Source organism: Chrysemys picta, chromosome 1 (assembly GCF_011386835.1).
Source record: "Chrysemys picta bellii isolate R12L10 chromosome 1, ASM1138683v2, whole genome shotgun sequence".
NCBI classification, from domain to species: Eukaryota; Metazoa; Chordata; order Testudines; family Emydidae; genus Chrysemys; species Chrysemys picta.
The window spans coordinates 66,816,417-66,839,039 of record NC_088791.1 but is presented as its reverse complement, the minus strand read 5'-3'; the positions used below and the strand labels follow the sequence as shown (position 1 = coordinate 66,839,039).

Below are 22,623 nucleotides of genomic sequence, written 5' to 3'. Positions count from 1 at the left end.
ACCCTCCCCTTCCCCCTTCGATCACCGCTTGCAGAGGCAATAAAGTCATTGTTACTTCACATTCATGCATTCTTTATTAGTTCATCACACAAATAGGGGGATAACTGCCAAGGTAGCCTGGGAGGGGTGGAGGAGGAGGGAAGCGCCGGGTGGGGTGGGGGAGGAGATAAGGACAAGGACACACTGCACTTTAAAACTTATTGAAAGCCAGCCTTCTGTTGCTTGGGCAATCCTCTGGGGTGGAGTGGCTGGAGGCCCCCGCACCACGTTCTTGGGTGTCTGGGTGAGGAGGCAATGGAACTTGGGGAGGAGGGCTGTTGGTTACACAGGGGCTGTAGCGGTGGTCTGTGCTCCTGCTGCCTTTCCTGCAGCTCAACCATACGCTGGAGCATATCAGTTTGATGCTCCAGCAGCCGGAGCATCGACTCTTGCCTTCTGTCAGCAAGCTGACGCCACCTATCCTCTTCAGCCTGCCACTTGCTCTCTTCAGCCCACCACCTCTCCTCGCGTTCATATTGTGCTTTTCTGCACTCTGACATTGTCTGCCTCCACGCATTCTGCTGTGCTCTGTCAGCGTGGGAGGACATCTGGAGCTCCGAGAACATGTCATCCTGAGTGCGCCTTTTTCGCCTTCTAATCTTCACTAGCCTCTGCGAAGGAGAAACATTTGCAGCTGGTGGAGGAGAAGGGAGAGGCGATAGCTAAAAGACACATTTTAGAGAACAATGGGTACACTCTTTCACGTTAAATCTTGCTGTTCACATTACACAGCACATGTGCTTTCATTAGAAGGTCGCATTTTTCCTCTTATATTGAGGGCCTGCCGGTTTGGTGTGAGAGATCACTCACGCAGTGCCAGGCAACAGAATTCGGATTGCAGGCAGCCATGGTAAGCCACAGTCTTTTGGCTTTTTTAACCTTCGTAACATGTGGGAATGGTTTCAAACAGCAGCGCCCTCATTTCCCATACCAAGCGTTGGGTTGGCCATTTAAAATGGGTTTGCAATTTAAAAGGAGGGGCCATACGCTGCCATGCTTTGTTATGCAATGATTCCAGACTACGTGCTACTGGCCTGGCGTGGTAAAGTGTCCTACCATGGAGGACGGAATAAGGCAGCCCTCCCCAGAAACCTTTTGCAAAGCCTTTGTGAGTACATCAAGGAAAGCTTTCTGGAGATGTCCCTGGAGGATTTCTGCTCCATCCCCATACACATTAACATTAACAGACTTTTCCAGTAGCTGTACTGGCCGCGAATGCCAGGACAAATTAATCATTAAACACGCTTGCTTTTAAACCATGTGTAATATTTACAAAGGTACACTCACCAGAGGTGCCTTGTGTGCCCTCAGGGTCTGGGAGCACGCCTTGGGTGGGTTCGGGTGTTACTGGTCCCAGGTCCAGGGTGAAAAACGTATCCTAGTTGTTGGGAAACTGGTTTCTCCACTTCCTTGCTGTGAGCTATCTTCAATGTCTTCATCATCATCTTCCTCATCCCCAAAACCCGCTTCTGTGTTTCGTGATTCTCCATTGACAGAGTCAAAGCACAGGGTGGGGGTAGTAGTGGCTGCACCCCCTAGCATGGCATGCAGCTCAGCGTAGAAGCAGCATGTCTGCGGCTCTGCCTCGGACCTTCCGTTTGCCTCTCTGGTTTTGTGGTAGGCTTGCCTTAATTTCCACGCGGCACTGCTGTGTGTCCCTGTTATGGCCTCTGTCCTTCATGCCCTTTGAGACTTTTTCTAATGTTTTGGCATTTTGTTTACTGCAACAGAGTTCAGCTAACACTGATTCGTCTCCCCATATGGCGAGCAGATCCTGTACCTCTCGTTTGGTCCATGCTGGAGCTCTTTTGCGATCCTGGAACTCCATCATGGTTACCTGTACTGATGAGCTCTGCGTGTTCACCTGGGCTCTCCACCACACTGGGCAAACAGGAAATTCAAAATTTCGCGGGCCTTTTCCTGTCTACCTGGCCAGTGCATCTGAGTTGAGACTGCTGTCCAGAGCAGTTACAATGGAGCACTCTGGGATAGCTCCCGGAGGCCAATACCGTTGAATTGCGTCCCCACTACCCCAAATCCGACCCGGAAAGGCCAGTTTCAGTGCTAATCCCCTCGTTGGAGGTGGATTACAGAAATCGATTTAAAGAGCCCTTTAAGTCGAAAAAAAGGGCTTCGTCGTGTGGACGGGTCCAGGCTTAAATCGAGGTAACACTGCTAAATTCGACCTAAAATCGTACTGTAGACCAGGCCTTAGAAATTAAACCTTTTGTTCCAGGGTCAACTCCTCCAATGTGGCTAAAGGTCTGGATAGAGTCATCTTGTATCCAGATTTCACAATAAAATGTTTCACTTGTAAATTTGGAAAATACAATAATGTAAATAATATAAAGATCCTGTATCTCTCTTGGTCTTTTTAACCCAACAATTACTTTAAATAGCTATAGTTGGGCTCCAGTCTTGTTCAAGTTTTACCCAGTGTTTGGATGGTCGATTCTTAACCCAGCTAGTCACATCTCTTAATTGTGATACATCACAACAACAATTCAAATTAGGGAAAGCTACTCTATTCCACTTTGTAGGCTTATACAGAACTTTAGAACTCACCCTTTGTCTTTTATGTTTCCATATGAATTTTAATAGCTCATCCTGCCATGATTTTAATATCATGTCAGGGACACCAATAGGGATTCACTGATGTATTTTTACTGCCACACTCTCTTCACGCTCAAATCCATCTTTAAAGCCCAATCCTACCATTACACCTTTGAAAAATAACAGCTAATAACAGCTGTAAAAAGGAGCAACAGAGGACATTCTAATAACACATTTAAATGTTAAAGAGCAAACAAGACATGGGCCAAAATCATCTAATTCATTGTGCTTCATGTTGCATCCCTTTTCCTTTCCTTTGTCTATCTTTTTAGCCCTTGATCCTGCAAAAGTGTGTGTGTGACTTTGCACACTATACATAGTCAAATAGATTTTCAATCCCTTTATTTTTAAACAAAGTTCTTTATAGGAGGTTACTGAGGAAAATCCGTAGCTGCAGGTTAAGCACAAACTCTTGTTTTAGATTAAAAGCAGATCAAGTGATAAGTTTGTTGGTGACAAACAACAGGGCTTCTCTACACGAGGAGTTACTTTTTCAGCAAGCCAGGGTAACTATTAATCTATGAAGTACCAGTTTGCCATGCAGTAACACCCCGCGTGGACACTGCTACAGTGCACCGAACGTCCTGGAGAGCAGCCTAGCACACCGTGCAAGTAGTAGTAAGCCAGTCACACTCTGGGACTTCCACTGTGCTGTCACAGGGTCCACATAGGACATTACTGCATAGCAAGCTGGGGCGCTGTAGATTCACGCCCTGGCTTGCCATGCAGTAACTTGCCATGCAGACAAGCCCTGAATTGTTTGTTAGTAAAAGCTATAGAAGACTATGAGAAACTACAATTGGATTTAAACAGATTGGTCAGCACAAAAGCTGGTGATATATAATTTGGATAAATGTATAATTAAATCATACCAAGAGAGTCCGCCTGGTGATTCACTTCTCAGATTATATTAATAGGGTGTAGGGATTTTAAAAAGATCTAGCAAATTTCATGGTAAGTTGCATAACTACGGATATTTTCAGTGAAGAAAAGAAGGGCAACTATATGCTATATATTTCAAAGAATAAGCTGATCATTTGAGATGTTGTCACAGATCCACAGGATTGGCGCTACGCCCCCAGTGGGGTGGCTATTTTTGAACAAAATATATATTTTTTGCAAAAATTGTTTGAGAAGAGACTCAAAATACACCCCTTAAAGTCTGAGGAGCTTGCATCCCAAGACTACGAAGGGGGCACTAGTGAACCCCTTCCCATGGAATCATTCCAGCTCCCCTCCATGCTTACAATTAAAATTGAGAGTTCACTGATTATTACCTGCTAGGCAAGGTGAAGACTGGTAGAGTGCTGAGGAGTTTGCTGGTGAGGATGACAGACTGGTGTGGCAGGGAGCTGACACAGTCTAATCACCAGCAAAGTTCACCCTTGCTGAAGCAGACAGGCATCACAGTGGCTCACAGCTCTGAATTTCCCCAGCAGCGTGTTTCAGTTGGCTTATTTCAATCTCCTGAAAATTGAACTGAACAGTACAGATCATAAACCAGTCCCTGCAAGACTCACACAATCCTAATAGAGATATGTCTATATGGGAGGAAAGATGATCCAGTGGTTTAGGTGCCAGGCTTACCTGGGACTCAGAAGTCCCGGTTTCCCTCCACTGCCACAGACTTCCTGTGTGAGCTTGACCAAGTTTGTCTTTCTGTGTCTCAGTTTCTCATCTGTACAATGAGAATAATAGTTCTTCCTGCCTACTCACAGGGTTGTGAGCATGAATTCTATTACTGGTTGTGAGAAACTCAGATACAACAGTAACGGGCTACATACATACCAAGATAGAGAGAAAACAGAACAGCCTCAATAAGCATCATTGGCTACACACAGAGTCAGGCTTTGTAATTCCAGTTCCTAGAAGTCAGTGTGTTCTATTATTTCAATCATTTTGTTACAGCTTTTGCAGCTTCTATGACACAGCCTCCCTCTCAGAGTCAAGTCTCTGCTTCTGTTGTGGAAAGGCCACATCCATTCAGAGTCTTACTTTGTGCATAAGTGCAGCTAGGTAGTCCATTTGTTTCAGACATGATACCATTCAGTTCAGTGAAGACAAGAGGCTGAATATGTAGGCTCACTCTTATTGGCATGGAAAAATGCTTTCTATAAAACTTTACCAATTTAAAAGAGTAAAAAGCTTCATTCTGGACTGATTTGCTGACTTTTACAGTGCACAATTATACAAGCACTGAAGCATTTTGTGCCCTTAAAAGAAAATCAAGCCCAGAGAATGATGTGCCCAATTAACCTATCAAATATAACCACAGCTCCTGTAAATTGCATACTCTGCAGGATAGTGAAGTTAAGTAAGGTCACGCAGAGTTGAAACAGCTGGGCTTATTTATCAGTTCAACAGAGTGTGCCTGTCCTCTCGGGGTGGCAAACTCAAGGAATTTTATTATTTGCTGATGTATATAGTCCTTTTTGCAAGCCTCAGGACGCTCTGTAGAATGATACATGTAACCCTTCACCCACCATCAAAACACAGCCAGCTCAAGATTGGACTGGGGACAGCCATTAACAGTATTGGCAATGCTACAGAAGAGTTTAGAGACAGGAAGGGAAGGAAGTCTCTTATCCATCTAAAGCAGCAGAGGAACTTGTCTGCACTCCATCGGGGCATTAGGAACAGCACCCCTTACATACTGAAACCAGCAGGTTTGCAGGCTCTCCAACATAACTGTGTGAAACAGCAGGACTTCTTTTGGCCTAGGGAGTCACATAGTGCTTTAACAGTACTCATTTCTCCATCATCTCATCTGCCAATAGGCAGGCTTTAGGTCACAGTGTTGGCAACTCTGCCTGGAGGTGCTGAGCAATACCTTAGCTCATCATCCATAGCTCATTCAGTGCGGCAAACAAGCATCACAAAATGGCAATTGAAGCAGTAATTGCGCCCAGGCTTGCTAATAATAGGCTGTGTAGTGCTGCGTGGAGAGGGCCTGTATTGGTTTGTTTCACATGGCAGCCTCCCCACAGTACATTACAAAGGGATGCTGCAAAAGTTATAGCAATCCAGACAGACACTACAAAACGGGTGTATCTAGAGATCCAGGCAAGATCATTCACCTTTCTTACATTTTAGCCAACTAAACAGCAATGTAGTTCTCCTTCATTAAGGTAAAACTCCCAAGACTGTCAGCTAGTGACCTCAAATATTTTGTACTAATGGGTAAACCTCCAAGGTTTGATTCCTGAATCAAGTGTGGGAAAGTCATGGTGCCATTCAACTTGAGGGAAATCACCTTTAGCAACAATTTAAAGACCCTAATGTTTCTGCACAAACCAATTTAAAAATGCATTTGAAGGCTGCAGGATGGGAGAGATTCAAAGCCCGCACCCAAACATCTACACAGCTGTTTCTAAGGCCTGGTGTACACTAAAGGGTTAGGTCGAATTTAGCCATGTTAGGTCGATTTAAAAATGAATGCGTCCAAACAACCAATCCCGTTCCTTCGACCTAAAGGGCTCTTAAAATTGACATCTGTACTCCTCCCCCGTGAGGGGAGTAGCGCTAAAATCGACTTTGCTGGGTCGAATTTGGGGTAGTGCGGACGCAAATCGATGGTATTGGCATCTGGGAGCTATCCCAGAGTGCTCCATTGTGACCACTCTGGACAGCACTTTGAACTCCGATGCACTAGCCAGGTACACAGAAAAAGTCCTGGGAACTTTTGAATTTCATTTCCTGTTTGGTCAGCAGCACAGGTGATCGTGCAGTCCCCCCAGAATCCCCCATCATCTCTGTCACTGAAGTTATCACAGATTAGAAGGCGGGGGAAAAAACGCACTCGTGATGACATGATTTCAGAGCTCATGCAGTCCTCCCGCACTGATAGGGCACAGCTTAATGCATGGAGGCATTCAGTGGCAGAGGCCAGGAAAGAATTAAGTGAGCACGAACAGCAGAGGCAGGACGTGATGCTGAGGCTAATGGGGGAGCAAACGGACACGATCAAGTGTCTGTTGGAGCTGCAGGAAAGCCAACAAGAGCACAGACCCCCACTGCATCCACTGTACAACCACCTATCCTCCTCTCCATGTTCCATAGCCTCCTCACCCAGACGCTCTAGAATGCGGGGAGAAGGGGAGGCTCCGGGCACCCAGCCACTCCCCTCCAGAGGATGGCCCAAGCCACAGAAGGCTATCATTCAAACAGTTTGATTTTTAATGTGGCTACAATAAGCAAGGTGGCCTTGTCCTTCCCTCCTCCCCCCACCCCACCTGGGCTATCTTATCCGTTATCTCTCTTTTTTTTTTTAATTAATAAAGAAAGAATGCATGGTTTCAAAACAATAGTTACTTTATTTTGAAGGGGGGAGGGTGGTTGGCTTACAGGGAATTAAAATCAACAAAGGGGGCAGGTTTGCATCAAGGAGAAACACACACAACTGTCACACCGAAGCCTGGCCAGTCATGAAACTGGTTTTCAAAGCCTCTCTGATGCACAGCGTGCCTTGCTGTGCTCTTCTAATCACCCTGGTGTCTGGCTGCTCAAAATCGGACGCCAGGCGATTTGCCTCAACCTCCCACCCCACCATAAACGTCTCCCCCTTACTCTCACAGATATTATGGAGCACACAGCAGCAACAACAACAATGGAATGTTGGTTGCGCTGAGGTCTGACCAACAGCGCCAGTGAGCTTTTAAACGTCTAAAGGCACATTCTACCACCTTTCTGCACTTGCTCAGCCTATAGCTGAATTGCTCCTTACTACTGTCCAGGCTTCATGAACAGATCCCCTGAGCTCGTCGCTGGGGAACAGGAGCAGGGGAAGTGATGGAGCCATACACCATGCCCTGGAGGTTGCTAGGAGCCGGGCATGGAAGATGTTCCCAGAATCCCCGGCCTAGCTACATGTCCGACAAGGACTGTTACCAGTCCTACTGCACTGTCTGCTGCCTGCAGCACCCAGGAGGACCAGTACGGATCCCCCGAGCTCATTGCTGGGGAGCAGGAGAGCAGAGTTGCAGTGGAAGCAGTGGATGATGACAGTTAGTAGTCCTACTGCACCGTCTGCTGCGAAGGCAAGGAGCTGCTGCTGTGCCAGCTGCTGCAAGTGCTTCTGTGTTGAATGCTTGGAGGTGTGGGTAGGACAAGGTATCTCGGCCAAGGCAAAGAGCAAGAGCCCTGGAGCGGTTACACGTGTCAACCACAGAAGTGCTATGGGGTGTTACAGCGCTGACTGGACTGGACTGTACGCCTGCAAGACTTCTTCACCAGCAACAAAGGACAGGAATATGATGCCCTAGAATCTAAAAAGGCCTGCACATTTCCCAGAGTCACTACCCTTGATAACAGAACATCAAGGATTGCATTGGCTACTGGGATCACAGCAGTCCCCACAGTAGACTTGCCCACAACAGCAGCGGTGACGGTGAGCTGAGCGGGCTCCATGCTTGCTGTGGTATGGCGTCTGCACGGGTAACCCAGGAAAAAAGGTGCGAAACGATGGTCTGCCGTTGCTTTCATGGAGGGAGGGGCGACTGACAACATGTACCCAAAACCACCTGCGACAATGTTTTTGCCCCATCAGGCACTGGGAGCTTAACTCAGAATTCCAATGGGTGGCGGAGACTGTGGGAACTGTGGGATAGCTACCCACAGTGCACCTCTCTGTAAGTCGGTAGCCACGGTAGTGAGGACGCACTCCGCCGACTTAATGCACTTAGTGTGGACATACGCAATCGACTGTATAAAATTGATTTCTAAAAATTGACTTCTATAAAATTGACCCAATTTTGTAGTGTAGACATACCCTAAGTGTCTTAGCGCAAGCTCCACAAGCCTGAGTCTGAACACCTGGACTCTAAGGCTACATCTACACTACAGGGGGGAGTCGATTTAAGATATGCAAATTCAGCTACGTGAATAGCGTAGCTGAATTCGACGTATCACAGCCGACTTACCCCGCTGTGAGGACGGCGGCAAAATCGACTTCTGCGGCTTTCTGTCGACGGCGCTTACTCCCACCTCCGCTGGTGGAGTAAGAGCGTTGATTCGGGGATCGATTGTCGCGTCCCGACGGGACGCGATAAATCGATCCCCGAGAGGTCGATTTCTACCAGCCGATTCAGGCGGGTAGTGTAGACCTAGCCTAAGACTCGCTGCCTTTAAAGCACAATGTAGATGTACCTACAGCGGCCAAAAGCTCATGACTGGCTCTTCTTTAAAGCCTATCCTCCCTAATTTATCATCAATACATAATATTCATGCCTGTGTTTTTCTCCCTATCTGTTCTTAGGAAGAATTCAGAAGTGTGCTTAGAGGGATGTGAACATTTCCATCTTAAACAAACACACACACCATTCACATTCATTGTTAATAGGGCGCATGGTGGGAGCACGTGCAGGATGACAGACAGCTCATGTCCTGATGGCTTTTGGCAAAGCTGCGTTATTTCACAGAGGACACTCCATCTGTCACTATATTCAGAAACAGAAACTGACCTCAGTAGCACTAAGGAAGCCCCAGCAGATTAACATTTAATGATGCTTTCAGCTTCAGCCCTTATAATTTTTCATCTTCCAGATGACAGACACGGAGGAGGAAGGAAGCAGTGTACTATGTACAGTATGTGGGTCTGAGCCATCTAGTTTGATGCAATTGACTTTCAAATGCTTTTTGCTAATCCTGTGGGCTGGAACAATTCTATCTATGCATTTAACCTGGACTGACAATCATTCTTTGCACATGTATACATGCAGCTTCTGTTCTGACCTATAGAACAAGCGGATCTAAACCAATTCAAATAATTAAAACCAAGGGGAAATGACTCTTGAAACCTACACAGACAGAAGCAGCACAGTACTGAAGTGCTTAAAGGTGCAAACTATATTAAAAGAAATGATCCCTGTCTTCTATACAGAGGAATTCAGGGAGATCTGCAAAGCCCAAATGTTTTGTTGCGTTGGTGAGCACGTCCAATTATTTTTTCATAAATACAAAAAAAAGGACACATTAAAATGACATAATAGGTGGTGGAACTAGGGGTACTGGATGTGCTGCTGCACCCCTGACTTGAAGTGGTTTCCATCATATACAGGGTTTACAGCTTGGTTCAATGGCTCTCAGCACCCTCACTGTACAAATTGTTCCAGCGCCTCTGACTGACATTATGCTATAAACTGGCAAAAGCCTCTGCCCAAAAATTCTGAGTTAGATCTGCTCCTTTGCCTTAAGCTGCCACAGTGCACTTATATTATTTACTGAGTGTTACAGGTGTTGTTGGTGCTGTGTAATACGCAGGGCCGCCCAGAGGATTCAGGGGGTCTGGGGCAAAGCAATTTCGGGGGCCCCTTCCATAACAAAAAGTTGCAATACTATATTCTCGTGGGGTTCCCTGCGGGGCCTGGGGCAAATTGCCCCACTTGCCCCCTCCCCCCGGGCAGCCCTGGTAATACTTACATATGGGCACACCTAGCTCAGAGGAATTTCGGCCCAGATCCTCAAAGATATTTAAGCATATTAACTCCCATGAAATTGAAATCAATGGGAGTTAGGCACCTAAGATTCTGCAACTGCAGCTTAAGGGAGGACCCTATTGTCACATTGGAGCCTCAGAGGAGTCAAAAGGCCTCCACACAGGCACCCGGAGCCAACTCGCACAGGTGCAGTTGTAGGATTAGGCTCTACGACAAAAAAATAATTAAAAAAAAAATCAGGTGCAAACCCACTTGAAGACCCAGGGGAAGCCCTCCATTAGCTTAGCATTTAATGGCTTAATATTGATGTAGGTTAGCGGGGGCCTCAGGGAAGTAGTGGGTTTTAAGAGGAATTTACACGGAGAATGGAGTAGGCTGGCTCCCTGGGAAATGGTGGCCTGAAAGAAGGCACGGATAAAAGTGAGCTAAGGGGTTAAAAGTAGCTATCAATGAGGGTGATGAAGGATGTGATGAGACAAGAGCAGAAATACAGACAGGGGCACAGCTGTACAGTCTTGAAGAGGACAAAATTCCTGAACTTGGTTTGGGAGGAGACAAGGAGCGAGAGGAGCGATTCAAATGGGTGTGAACACACATCAAATGGATTCCGCAGGAACTATAACACAGAACACGGTTTGAATTGCCGTGCTCTTGATGGACTACAGGGAAACAAGCTGGGAATTAGGATGGCCACAGGGGGTTCTGCACTGCATGCAGTTCTGGGCAATTTTATATACCATGGGCCAGATTCTGATCCCGAATACAGTGTATATGCTGATGCACACACAAATCATCTGAGATGTGACATGACCATTTAAAGTAATGGATGCATAGCTCTAAAGCTCACTTCCACTGAAAGTCTGAGCGAAAACAGTGCAGCACAAATTAAAACTTGATATCTAGTAACTTTTTTTTTTAAAATGAAAGGGGTACTCGTGCTCCTGTGGGATCCATACAGTCGACACTCACCAGCCAGTGAGATGGTTACCATAACAACCCAGCTAATGCAGGCTTCTGTGCCTAAAGAAATTAAATCTTTCAAAAATGATTATGGATACTGCTACAGCTGAAACAGAACTGGGAAAAGGAAGCCAGAAGTGACTACTTTGGGCCCAAGACTTCCTGAAATGGGAGAAAGAATCGGGATTTTGGAAGATAACATGGGTGGAATAAACTAAGATGCAGCAAATCCCAGACCATTCTAGAAAATGAGACACATGCCCTAAAGCGGTGTTTCTCAATGACCAGTCTGTGGACCAGCACAAGTCCCTGAGATCTCTCTGACACAATTTAGGAAGGCAGCAGGCTGGTCCCTGGTATCAAAAAGTTTGAGAAGCACTGACTACGGAACACACTGCAGCAACCTAGGGTGCTGGCTCTGGAAGGAGGTAGCCACAAAGTAGTTCCGTCTCCAGAAGACTATTTCCAAATTGCCAGAGCAGGCATTTGACAAAACATTCAGTTCTAATCAGGGTATCCTCTGGCTTGAAGTAGTTTCCATTCTATACAGGGTTTACAGTTTGGTTCAATGGCTCTGAGCACCCCCACTATAAAAATTGTTCCAGCACCCTTGAATGGAATAGCAGAAGCCAAATAAAGATGCCTGATCCAAGGAACTAACCCTCTTGAAGAGCCAAGTGAGGATGCAACCTCAGTTCTGCTCCTCTCCAGCACTGTGGCTGTGGTCAGCTGTTAGGGAAAACAGGCTCTCTGAATTCAGGCCAAATAGTAATAAAAGGCTTCTGTTCCACTACCACATTGACCCTGAGTAGACTCCCCAGCCTGTTCCAGGACTATAGCAAGGGAAGTTGGTCAGGATTTCCATTATAAAACCTATTATTTTAAATCAGCAGCTTGTTCTTTGAATGAAAATGCCAATTCTTATGAAATTTGGGCAAAGAAATCTAAGGCCAGTAAAACAAGCTATTTGGGAACCGGGGGGTGGGGGTTGGGAAGAAGGAGAGATTACATTTGTAAAAGGTAGTTTAAGCTATGTGAGAGCATTAAAATGGTTGTGTCTACACTGAATCCATACCAAATGTACTTATTTCATACTATACTTCCTTGTTGACGTTTTTAAACTCACTGCCATTCTGGTCACACATTACCCAGTGACCTGCTGACATCTTCTGGTATCTATTAAAGACTCATCTTTTGGTCAGCCAGTAGTACAATTTGTGTCTGTATGTTTAGAGTGTAAACTCATCCAGGCTGGGACCATGACTCCCTGAATGTCTTGTATGGAGTCAAGCAGACGGCTAGTGATTTGAGTGCTATTAATGAAAGGCTTTTGGAATTCCCTGTTGCTTGATTTGAGAGGCAGCAGCAACATTTATCTGTGTGTTTAAGCATAAAGTACGTACCTACTGTGTGGATGCCTTATATATCCTGTTCTTAAGAAGCACCAGTGTTTTGGTAGCTTGATTTTAGTGCCCTTTAGTTGTAGTCCATTACTGCCAGTGTGTGTGAGTAGACTGGGATATTTATAAATCTATCAGTTTAACACATAATCCACTCAGAACTCAAAACCACGAATAGCAGCCTTAAAAAATTATCAAGAAACAAATCCTTAATATGGTCATGATTTGCTGTCTGACTGTGTGTGGGCATGCGTGTGAGAGACGGATGGCAGAAAGAGAGGGCTGCTAACCAACTGAGGTATTTAGCAGTGGAAATACAGTGGTTCTTTAAATTGCTCGATAACCACTGTTCATAACGATTTTTACTGCGTTTATTCTAAATGTGTGTTTACATAGTAGACAGCTGCGTCCCAGATTAATGAGTGCCTTGAGTTAAGACCAAAATGTTCAAACCTGGGGTCTAAAGTTAAGCACCTAAATTCACGCATAGGCTACTAAATAGCAGGGGGGATTAATTTCTATAAGGGCTAAGCACTGGCAGCTATCACTGCCTTTGCTGGCAGCCCCACGACTCATTCTCACACACACTTACCACTTAAGATAAAAGTGTGCAGCTTTTTAAATTTAAATCATCCATCCTGGCTGCATATCTGCATAGCACAGACTAAACCTGCCCCAAATATCTAGTCTGAGAAGGGCCTTGGTCTTGTGTAAAATCTGGGATAGACCAATCAGGGCTACCTTTCCTTTGGTTGCTCCAAAATCCTGGTTTCAAGCAGAGTGTGTCTATTCCTGGTAATTTGAACAATAAGAGGAGAAAGGACTGAGCAAACCGTCTGCTGGGTATGCCTTAGACAGTTTTTGAAAATACATTTTTCCACAATAGACTGGAAGCAGCTTTACAGGAGACCATAAAAAGCACAACAAACTACATTAGTGCTGCCAATCAGCAGGTGGGACAAAACTACATGACAATACAGGGCGAACTGCAGGGTTTTGCTGCATCTTCCCAAGCTGCAATCCCCATTTTGGATTCTTTCCTCTAAGAAGCAAGCCTCCCTTCAGCCTGTTGGAAGCTAGAAGAGTTTGGCTTTAGTCACATCATGTTTCCAGTGCAGCCAGGGCCGGCTCTAGGATTTTTGCCTCCCAAAGCAAAAACAATTTTGGCTGCCCCCACCCTCCGTTCTTTAATTACCCCACCCCCGGCCCCACCTCAACTGCCGCCCCTAAAAATGTGCCGCCCCAAGCACCAGCTTGTTTTGCTGGTGCCTAGAGCCGGCCCTGAGTGCAGCTAGCTGCGTACGTGCCATTCAATGGAGCTAGTCCAAGACGAAGATCATAATCAGTGTAAGAGACTTGGCTGTTTCTATAATGTGAGTTTTTGTGGTATGTCTGTACTGCTGCTTCATACGCACAGAACACTGTGTTTAACAAGAATGAGGTCTTCACATAAGGAGAAACATACCCTGAAATTCAGCCTCAAAAATCTTACATCCCAAATGAAACTCAGTTCTGATCTCTCGTACGATTTTGCTGTGTACCTTGAAGCAGCAGCTCCTGTACAGAGTAGCTGATCTATTTTTAAGTTACGCAAATAAATACATAGTTTAATAAGGACACAACAAAATAAACACAATATAGAGTAGGTATTCAGATCACAATTGTGCTACGGTCTTTCAGAGAAACTTACTGTATTCCAATGATAATAGCACAGCTCACATAAAAATAGCAATGCACGCTGTGTGCATAGGGAAGTCCATAGAGCCAAATGCATGATGCTTGAGAGAAACACGAGAAGTATGTAAGAAACAATGTTTACAGCAAATAGCCATAAAACACTTCACAGCAGAACAGAGTAGCAATGATTGTAAATCGCCATGACTCCCACAACCAGAGTGAGAAACCAGAGGCCTGATGTGCAAATGTGGGAGGGAATGTTACTCACCTCTGGGCACTAGACAGAGCTGCTCTCCTATCCAATCCTATCTACTCTTTCATGTGAGTAACTTCAGTTCTCTTGCTTTGGTTTACTCTTTTTGCCCCATGTGCACTCCACACTTGAGTAGAGGGGCCAGAACTGAGTACAAGTCAGACAGCTGCTTGGTTCCCTCACTGGACTCATGCACATCATCTTCCTTTACATGTGAGGGCAAAAGATTCAGATGCATGAATGAAGCAGAGAGAATTATTATGCCACGTGAACATTCCTCTGCCACTTCTGTGCTCACAGACTAATGTGCACCACCTCTTTCTTCCAGGCCATGCAAGGTGATTATGTACTGATAGATACAGTATTCCAGTTCCACCTATATGATGGAAAAATAAGGCGACAAATATTTGTAAGCTAAGAAGTGGTTGATCCCCAGTGGACTGTTTTCTCACATTTTTAAGTGTTGAGTTCAAAGTTTAATCTGGCAATGATGTTCAATGGGAATCTTGTCTGAATCAGGAGGGAAGACCCTATAAAATATAATTAAGCATTGACTTATGACAATTTTGTTTAGGTTATGCAGATGATGCCCAGTAGTTCTCAGTTTCAGGGGAACATATGTGAATGTTGGGACCTAAAATCTGCTTTCAGTTCTGTGCAGGGCAGTTTGCCAAAAACCACTTTTGAATCAGTAACACAGAGTGGTCTTGCTGGCTGGATCAATGTGTTTAAAGTTGAGAAATTCCAAGAGCGTTTTTGAAGATGTCTCTTTTGAAGGAGTCAAGAGAGATGGCTAGGTGGTTTATTTGAAAGTCAAGTAAAAAATGTTAGCACCCAAGTATTATTATGGAATGTCATTGTGGTTTGAAATCCAGATCTGATCATACTAAATAGGACTAGTTTAGCCCTCTACTAAAGTGCCTACTGTAGCCTTTGAATGCTCACTGTAAGTACATCTTGTCACCCTGCCTCAGTGGGTCACAGCTGAAAATGCCAAATTCAGGACAGACTGCTGAGAAATGGGGAAGATTCATCTCAAACTGATGGTTATTCTATCATTAGATTATACCAAGCCAGGAACAAAAGAACTTATGTCTCACCACACTGGTTAACAAGAAGTCAGAGATGCAGTCTCCTTAGGCTTTCCAGCCCGTGGCTCACCACCCACCCACTGGACTTTACAATAAGTGATTACTGAAAACCAATTTCATCAGCTATAAAGTCCTTCTAATCCCAAAGGATCAGCCACTTAGCCAGGTTGATATAAAACTCAGCTCTTACCCAATAATCATGCTGATGCCAATCCTTTAGTAAGTAAAAACTAAAGGTTTAATAATATAAAAAAAGGAAGAAAAGATGAGAGTTATTGAATGGTTAAGGAATCATATACATACAAGTGGTTGCAAAGTCCTTATGTCGGGTTTGTAGCAGTGATAGCAGTTTATTCCATCTTGCAAAAGTCTCTCTGGAATCACCCAAACAGATTGGGGCTCATCAGTCCTTATTTAGATCTTCCTTGTTAGAAATCCAGTCCAGAGAAATGAAGCAGGAAATGAAGATGCCTCACATGCCTTTTTACATCCTCTGCCCTGTGCATGGAAGCTTGCTGTCCCAAACAAAGCCCACAGCCCCTGTTTTTGGAAAGTTACTGGCCCAAGATGGAGTCCAGGGTCACATGAGCATATCACATGTCCTTATATGGCTTGTGACTCACAGGGAGTGACTATTGGCCCCTCCCTGTCTGAGGCATCGTCAGGAAGAGCCATCTGGATGGGATGAGTTTCTTGAATGACCTATTGTGAGAGCTGAGTGTCCTTAATGGGTGAGGCCATCAACACATAGCTGTCTAGCCTTGATGTAACTTCTGTCTGGGGGATGTCACCCAGGAATACAACACACGTGTAAGATACAAGTACACAGCTAATATTCATAATTTCAGATACAAAGATGCATATAAACAGGATAATCGTACTTAGCAAATCATAACTTTTCCATTGGCACCTTACATGATACACCATTTCCACAAATCTTATACAAAGTGTAACAGTGGTAGCAACAGTGATATAAATGGTCACCTTTGTTATACACAGCATCTCACATCTTCAGGTATGTTTTGTCCCTGCAAATAATTAAACCTTCTACTTCTGTGTGCCCCCTGGTTTACCATTCTCCTATCCATTTCCACCATGTTTAGCACACACTTGGTACCACTGCAAAGGAGTGAAGAACTGCAGGGGGTACATTTTCCCTGTCTCACTACCATTCAGTCGTGGTTGCATGGGCCACCCAACCCTGGTATTGTCCAATGCATTCCTGGTCTGGAGGACATGGTACCATGGAGGGGACTCAGGACATGGTGCAGTTGGAGCAGGAGCCTGAACTCTTGCGGCCATTAGTGCAAGCAGCCTCTCAAACAGGTCTTGCTGCTGTGCTCTATCTTCCTCCCTCAAGCAACGTTCCTGTGCCAGAAACTGCATGGCAAGTCTCTCCTCATGCACTGCCGTGTTCTCCTCATGATCCACAGCTTGCCTGGGCATTTCCATTTGTCGTGAATCCTTTTCCCTTTGGTATTAGACTAGCTTATTGGTCCTGTCCAGGACGTCAACCCTAAGGTAATTGAGGAAACGCTTCCTCTTGGGACCACTCTCAGTTTGAAAAACCAGGCTCCTGCTGGACTGGGACTGAACTGCAAAGGTGGAAGGGCCTGAAAGCAGACATATCACAATGCATTATTGCCTCAGTACTTCAAAAAAAGGTTCAGAACATCCTCAGAGAAAAGTGCCTTTGGAATGTCAAGGCTCAAAAATGCTGTGTACTCAGAAAAGGAAGGCAATATCAAATTCTTACTCTAAACACCCCAGCACATCTTTGTAAGAAGGTGTGTGTATCTGGTAAAAAATTAACGTGAAATGCTTAACTGTTTTTTCACTTCCCGGTTACCATTTTGAATTCCACATTGTGGTGTGGGGGATGATGCCACGGGGCTGTCATGCAGTCTTCTCTGTTACCAAATACACACTGCTACCCAAGGCTTATAATAAAAATTGCATTGGCTCAAACTGGAAATCAGTCCCATTTGTACATTAACAACAACAGAGCCAGAAGATTACCAGGCTCCGGGGCTACTTCTGCCTCTTCTATTTCTGCTGCCTGTTCTGTGACGAGCTGCTCCTCCTGGGGGTCATCAAACAGTTCTTCCAGGTTTGGATCCAGGACATGCTTCAGCTGCACCATTGGAAAAACCTCCTTGTGGACTGGTATGAGCATCAGTCACCTAGCTAGCCCGAGCCACTGTTTGCTGGCTCCCCTCCAGTGCTATATTGGATTTGGGGGGTCAGAAACTCACCATCCCGGCTTACCAGGCTATCATGAACTGCTGTGGGATCCGTGTTTGGCAGTATTGAGCACCTGGTCACAGTCCTCTTAGAAGAGGCAAGATGATGGTGAGTTCTCAGAGGTGCTGTTCTCATCCTTGACTTTCCAGCACTTTCTCTTAAGTTGCTTAACTTGCTCTCTGCACTGGTCCAGTCAATCTTCAACACTGTCAACATGTTCACTACTTCTTGGTACACATGGTCATTTCTGGGACTCTGCTTGAAGTTGAATGTCATACTCATCTCACACCAGAGATTTACCAGTATCTGGCTGTGGTTCAGTGGCTAGGTAGCAGCACACTTGTCAAAGGACTTCTTCCTGTCAGTGGCCATAGCTAATTCAGGAGACAGTTATCTCTGTCTGAAGCTTAGTGGTCAGAATCAAACGGAAGAGTTAAATGCTGAGTAGCTGTACTTGAACCAGAGAGGTTGCTTCCATTTCCTGGGAGTCAATAGGCTACTTTTGGGATGGAAAGGTTAGGAACACTGGTCCATGGGATTATGGGATAGTGTAGGTGGTCTCTAAGGATATGAATCTTGAGGACCCAGTTCCACGTTCTGTCCACACTGCAAAATGACAACATTTGGACCCAAGTCTCAGAGGGATTTAGGCTTGGACTTATCCTCCACCAGATCTTGGGACCCAAGTGCTTACATGGACGGAAGAGGTGGGGGTGGGGATGGGGTTGGGCTTCAGCCTGAGCCTGTTTCTTTACATTTTAATGCAAGTTCAATGTCCAAGAAGGTGTCAGTGACAGCCTCATCTTGTTTACAAGTAATCAGCCAAAAGACATGGTTATTTAGTGGTTTGAGCATTGGCCTGCTAAACCCAGGGTTGTGAGTTCAATCCTTGAGGGGGCCATTTAGGGATCTGGGGCAAAAATCTGTCTGGGGATTGGTCCTGCTTTGAGCAGGGGGCTGGACTAGATGACCTCCTGAGGTCCCTTCCAACCCTGATATTCTAACTATAAACATTTCGTCCCCTTTCTAGAATCTCAGCTTGTCACACTCAGAAGCTGTGAAGACCCATTATCACAATTCTTTTAACTTAAACTATCTACTTTGTACTAGTCAGTTTCCAACTTTTGCTTACTTTATAAATAATCAACAAGAGTTGGACTTTTGTTACATTGGACAACTTAGAACACGGGTCTCTGCACAGACATTCCTTTGAACCTGCATCAAGTCCTAAAATGAGAGTTGCTAGATAAATGTGCCATTGGTGCAGCTGGTTGAAACGTACAGAATTTTCAACTAAATTTGTCAAAATTTCAATTTGTACAAAATACACCATGAAAATGTTTCACAAAAATGTTGGGGGGGTTTCCACTAGCATTAGCCAGAGGTTTTGTTTTGATGAAGTTAAATTGGGGAAAACCCATGTTCTCCCACTGCAGTGCTACAGGTCAGTTAGAACAATATATCTACTAAGAGCAATATCAATGAAAAGCAGATAGGCCTACTTATCTACAGTTTTGTTAAAAATGCATGTGTATTGTCATGTATTTGATGGTGAGCATGTGTAATTTTTAAGAGACAACCATCAATGTAGGACATTCTCTTCTGAAGCCTAAAAGAAGAAACTGGCGTTGTCCAGATTCTGCATCCTTTTGGATCCAGACTTCCATATCAAGCCCATTTCCAGGCTATTATAGACTATGTCATCTATATTGCATATTCCCAGGCAAAAAACTAGATTAAGATGGAGGCAAGGTTGAGAGTTTCTACTAGTCACTGGGGGTAAAAAATTACAGGGAGATTTCAATTATCCCCAAACCTCTATAAACCCAGGAAGTTCAGAGTTAAGGATTATATTAAAGAAATACAAACTTAAGGCACCCAGACAACCTTAACTCTGCCCTATAGTGGTGTCAAGCAGTAGCCATACAATTATGATTAAGACATTTTAGTGTTTGTGGTCAAAGATTAAAGTAAACTGATTTTTAGAGGCAAGATTTTCTTCATAGCTTTTCCCCTCATGGCTAAACATCTGAATATATATTAGCATTGTTATGTTTATTTAGAAACCAGAGAAATTTCCCAAACAACAAACAATAGATTTAATTTAGGATTAAGATTGATGAGATGTACATGTGAGCAATCTCCCAAAATCTAGAATATCACCATTATATTTCTTTTTCTCCCCCCTCCTCAATACAAATAATTTCCTTACACCCACTTACTGACAGCATCCACTACTCATAATCCATGTACTTCCTCTATCTCAACAGCAAATATAAAACTTAAGTGACAGTCGCCTTAAAATTATCTTTAAAAAACAATTTTCCTAAACATAGAAGAATGTAGATACCACCAAGTACACGTGTCCATCTTACAAAACTATGCACAGCATCCCATTATAATTTTCCTGTTCTCTCACGCTTCCAGCACACGGACACATGTCCTTACATATTGAAACAAAGTGGGAATTCTCCAAAACCTTTTAATGAAGGATATGCATGAAAGTGACTGACTTGACTAGGGATTGTTACCCATTTGGTACAGAAGAGTTAAATGGGTGGTATGAACAGGTCATCAATGACTAGCTGAACCTGACCCATATCAGTGGAAGAAAGAGAATGATAACTCCAGGGACTAAACAATTAATATCTAATAATGGGAAACTCTGGCAGACAGAACATATGAACTCAGCAGGGGACCAGCAGCTGGCCTTGGAGATACACAGCAAGTCTAACCTGGGACTGACAGACAAAGGGACAGAGAGAGAAAGGAATCCAAGATGGTTCCTAGAGCAGCATGGCTCAAGAAAGCCCAGGCTTTAGCCAGTATGGACGATGTCTTAACCTTTGCTTCTTTAGGCTAACCTAAAGACTTCCCAATGCTGTATTCCAGTTGACTAATAAACCCTACTCTGTTTTGAAAAGGCTGCCTGGTGTCACTTCAAATACTTGCTGAGGTGCATTGATCTCTGATGAGGGCAAAAAGTCTCTGAATGCCTAGTTTTTCTCAGTTGGATTCGCTGGCCAGAGCTCATGATGTGAACCTAGCGGCTCAGTCTCAGCAGCATTGTGGCTGTGTGGCCTGCCACTGTAAAAGAGGGGAAACTCTTGAGGGCTGGGGGTGGGGGGTTGGCCCACTGAAGTGGTTTCTCCAAGATACTGTTTAAAAATTGGGCCATAGCACAGATCTTGTGGAGCCGTGACACACTCCAAAAAATATCCAAGGATATATTCTTCTGCACAGATCAAAATAAAAGATCATATCTGAAACATACACTTCATTCTAGCATGAACATCATTGGTGTTAAAGTTGCACATTTGTTGCTGAGTGTGATGTTAGCAGGGGTGTGTTGCCCCACATGACGCAGAGAAATAATTACATGCACTGTGGAATGAGATTTCCTAAACTTGTCGCTATTACGTCAATGAGATTTTGTACTTGTACAAACTCCACTATAACAAAGCTTTTGTTTGGTAGAAATCATATGTACTATAAAGAAGGAGACAGACAATAATGGAAGGTAGATGCTTGTAGGACAAAAAAGTCTCAGCTGCAATTGATATTTTTATTATGTCAAAGTCTTCTGAACAGTCTGAAGTATATTAGAATGCCACTATTTCCCCCCTATCTACTGTATTTGATGGCGTTGCTAAGAGCAGTGGAACCCTTTAATATCTACACATCAAGTTCTCCATTGATTTTCAGAAATCACGTCCTTTTACAAGTAAAGACTCGACATGCAGAGCCGGGACTACCGTCAAATAATTTATTTTTGCCCACTCGTCTCTAAAAGTTAATGGTTAAACAAAAACTAGTAAACATTCTGCACATCTCATTTCATTTGCAAACTTTTACTAAGACAATAGTCTTTTCAGTACCATGAGTATTATCTTCTTTCCCCCAATAAACAGAATGATCAGCAATATTTTAGTTACACTGTCGATAAAAGTAGAAGTAGTAATCAGTAAAAAATATCCCAGCATAATTTGGATCTGTTGAACAGTCTGCAAGATCCTGCAGGAGAAAAATAAAGGAGATTAATGTAGAAACTAATCACAGCTAAAATGTCATTTTTCTTTTGGTCTATTTCCCATTTGAAAAAGGCTTACCGGTGCAGCTACGCGGAAATGGTATGCGCTGTCATACCACCAAGTTACAGGGAGAATCCAAATATGCTGACATCCCTAGATAATGAATTATAAAGAGAGATGAATTTGATAACCTCATTTTACATTCAATTAGAGAGAAGGATAGGCTGTGAAAGCATTTCACTGCCAAATGCAGTATGAGTCATTGTGATAACAAGACTGGATAGCTACAGTGAGAGAAGTCAGCACACTTAAAGACAAAAGGAAAGTGCTGACTTTAAATGTTCTGAATGGGTTTTGTTCCCATCAGCTCAGGAATTGACAAACATTTGGCTCCCAGCATTCTAGGCTGGCTGTGAGTAACGGAGCACCCTCTAGACTCCTTTAGGAAGCTAGAATTGTTCCAGATGTGCCAAAGTGCTCTGTAAAGTTTAAAGTGCAATAGTGGTAAACATTGTGATTCAGCTGATTAACAAGCCGCAGCAGGACTAATACCCTGGGTGTGCGCAGGCCTCTATGTATTCCAAGGCAGAATGCAGCGTCTTCACTCCAGAACTGTTGCAAGATGTAGGCACGCAAGATTTGGTTTTGTGTGTGATGTAACACTCCACCACATACAAATGCAAGTAATGTATTTTGGCTCTGACACTTTTCCCTGAAATTGTATAGGGATAATTCAACCCCACTATTTCCAGGAAGAACAATGTTACAATGGTTTGACTTGGCACTCACATTTCATTCAAGTACCTCACAGACATCACAAATATCAATAAAGTCCCTCTCGCCCTGATGCAATAGGTATTATGCACATTATAAATTTTAGGC

The 22,623-nt window shown here is 44.2% G+C and overlaps 1 protein-coding gene across 1 annotated transcript in view; it reads right to left on the bottom strand.

Moving 5' to 3' along the window:
- Positions 1 to 21,226: 21,226 nt before the first annotated feature.
- Positions 21,227 to 22,623, bottom strand: part of MYRFL (myelin regulatory factor like) — a 59,124-nt gene continuing 57,727 nt past the window's right edge. Inside the window, exons 24-25 of the mRNA XM_008172404.4 lie at positions 21,820 to 21,894; positions 21,227 to 21,724 (exon numbers count right to left, since the gene is read on the bottom strand). Of these exons, the coding sequence (XP_008170626.3) occupies positions 21,638 to 21,724; positions 21,820 to 21,894 (162 nt within the window). The 3' untranslated portion in view covers positions 21,227 to 21,637. The remainder of the gene's footprint in view (positions 21,725 to 21,819; positions 21,895 to 22,623) is intronic.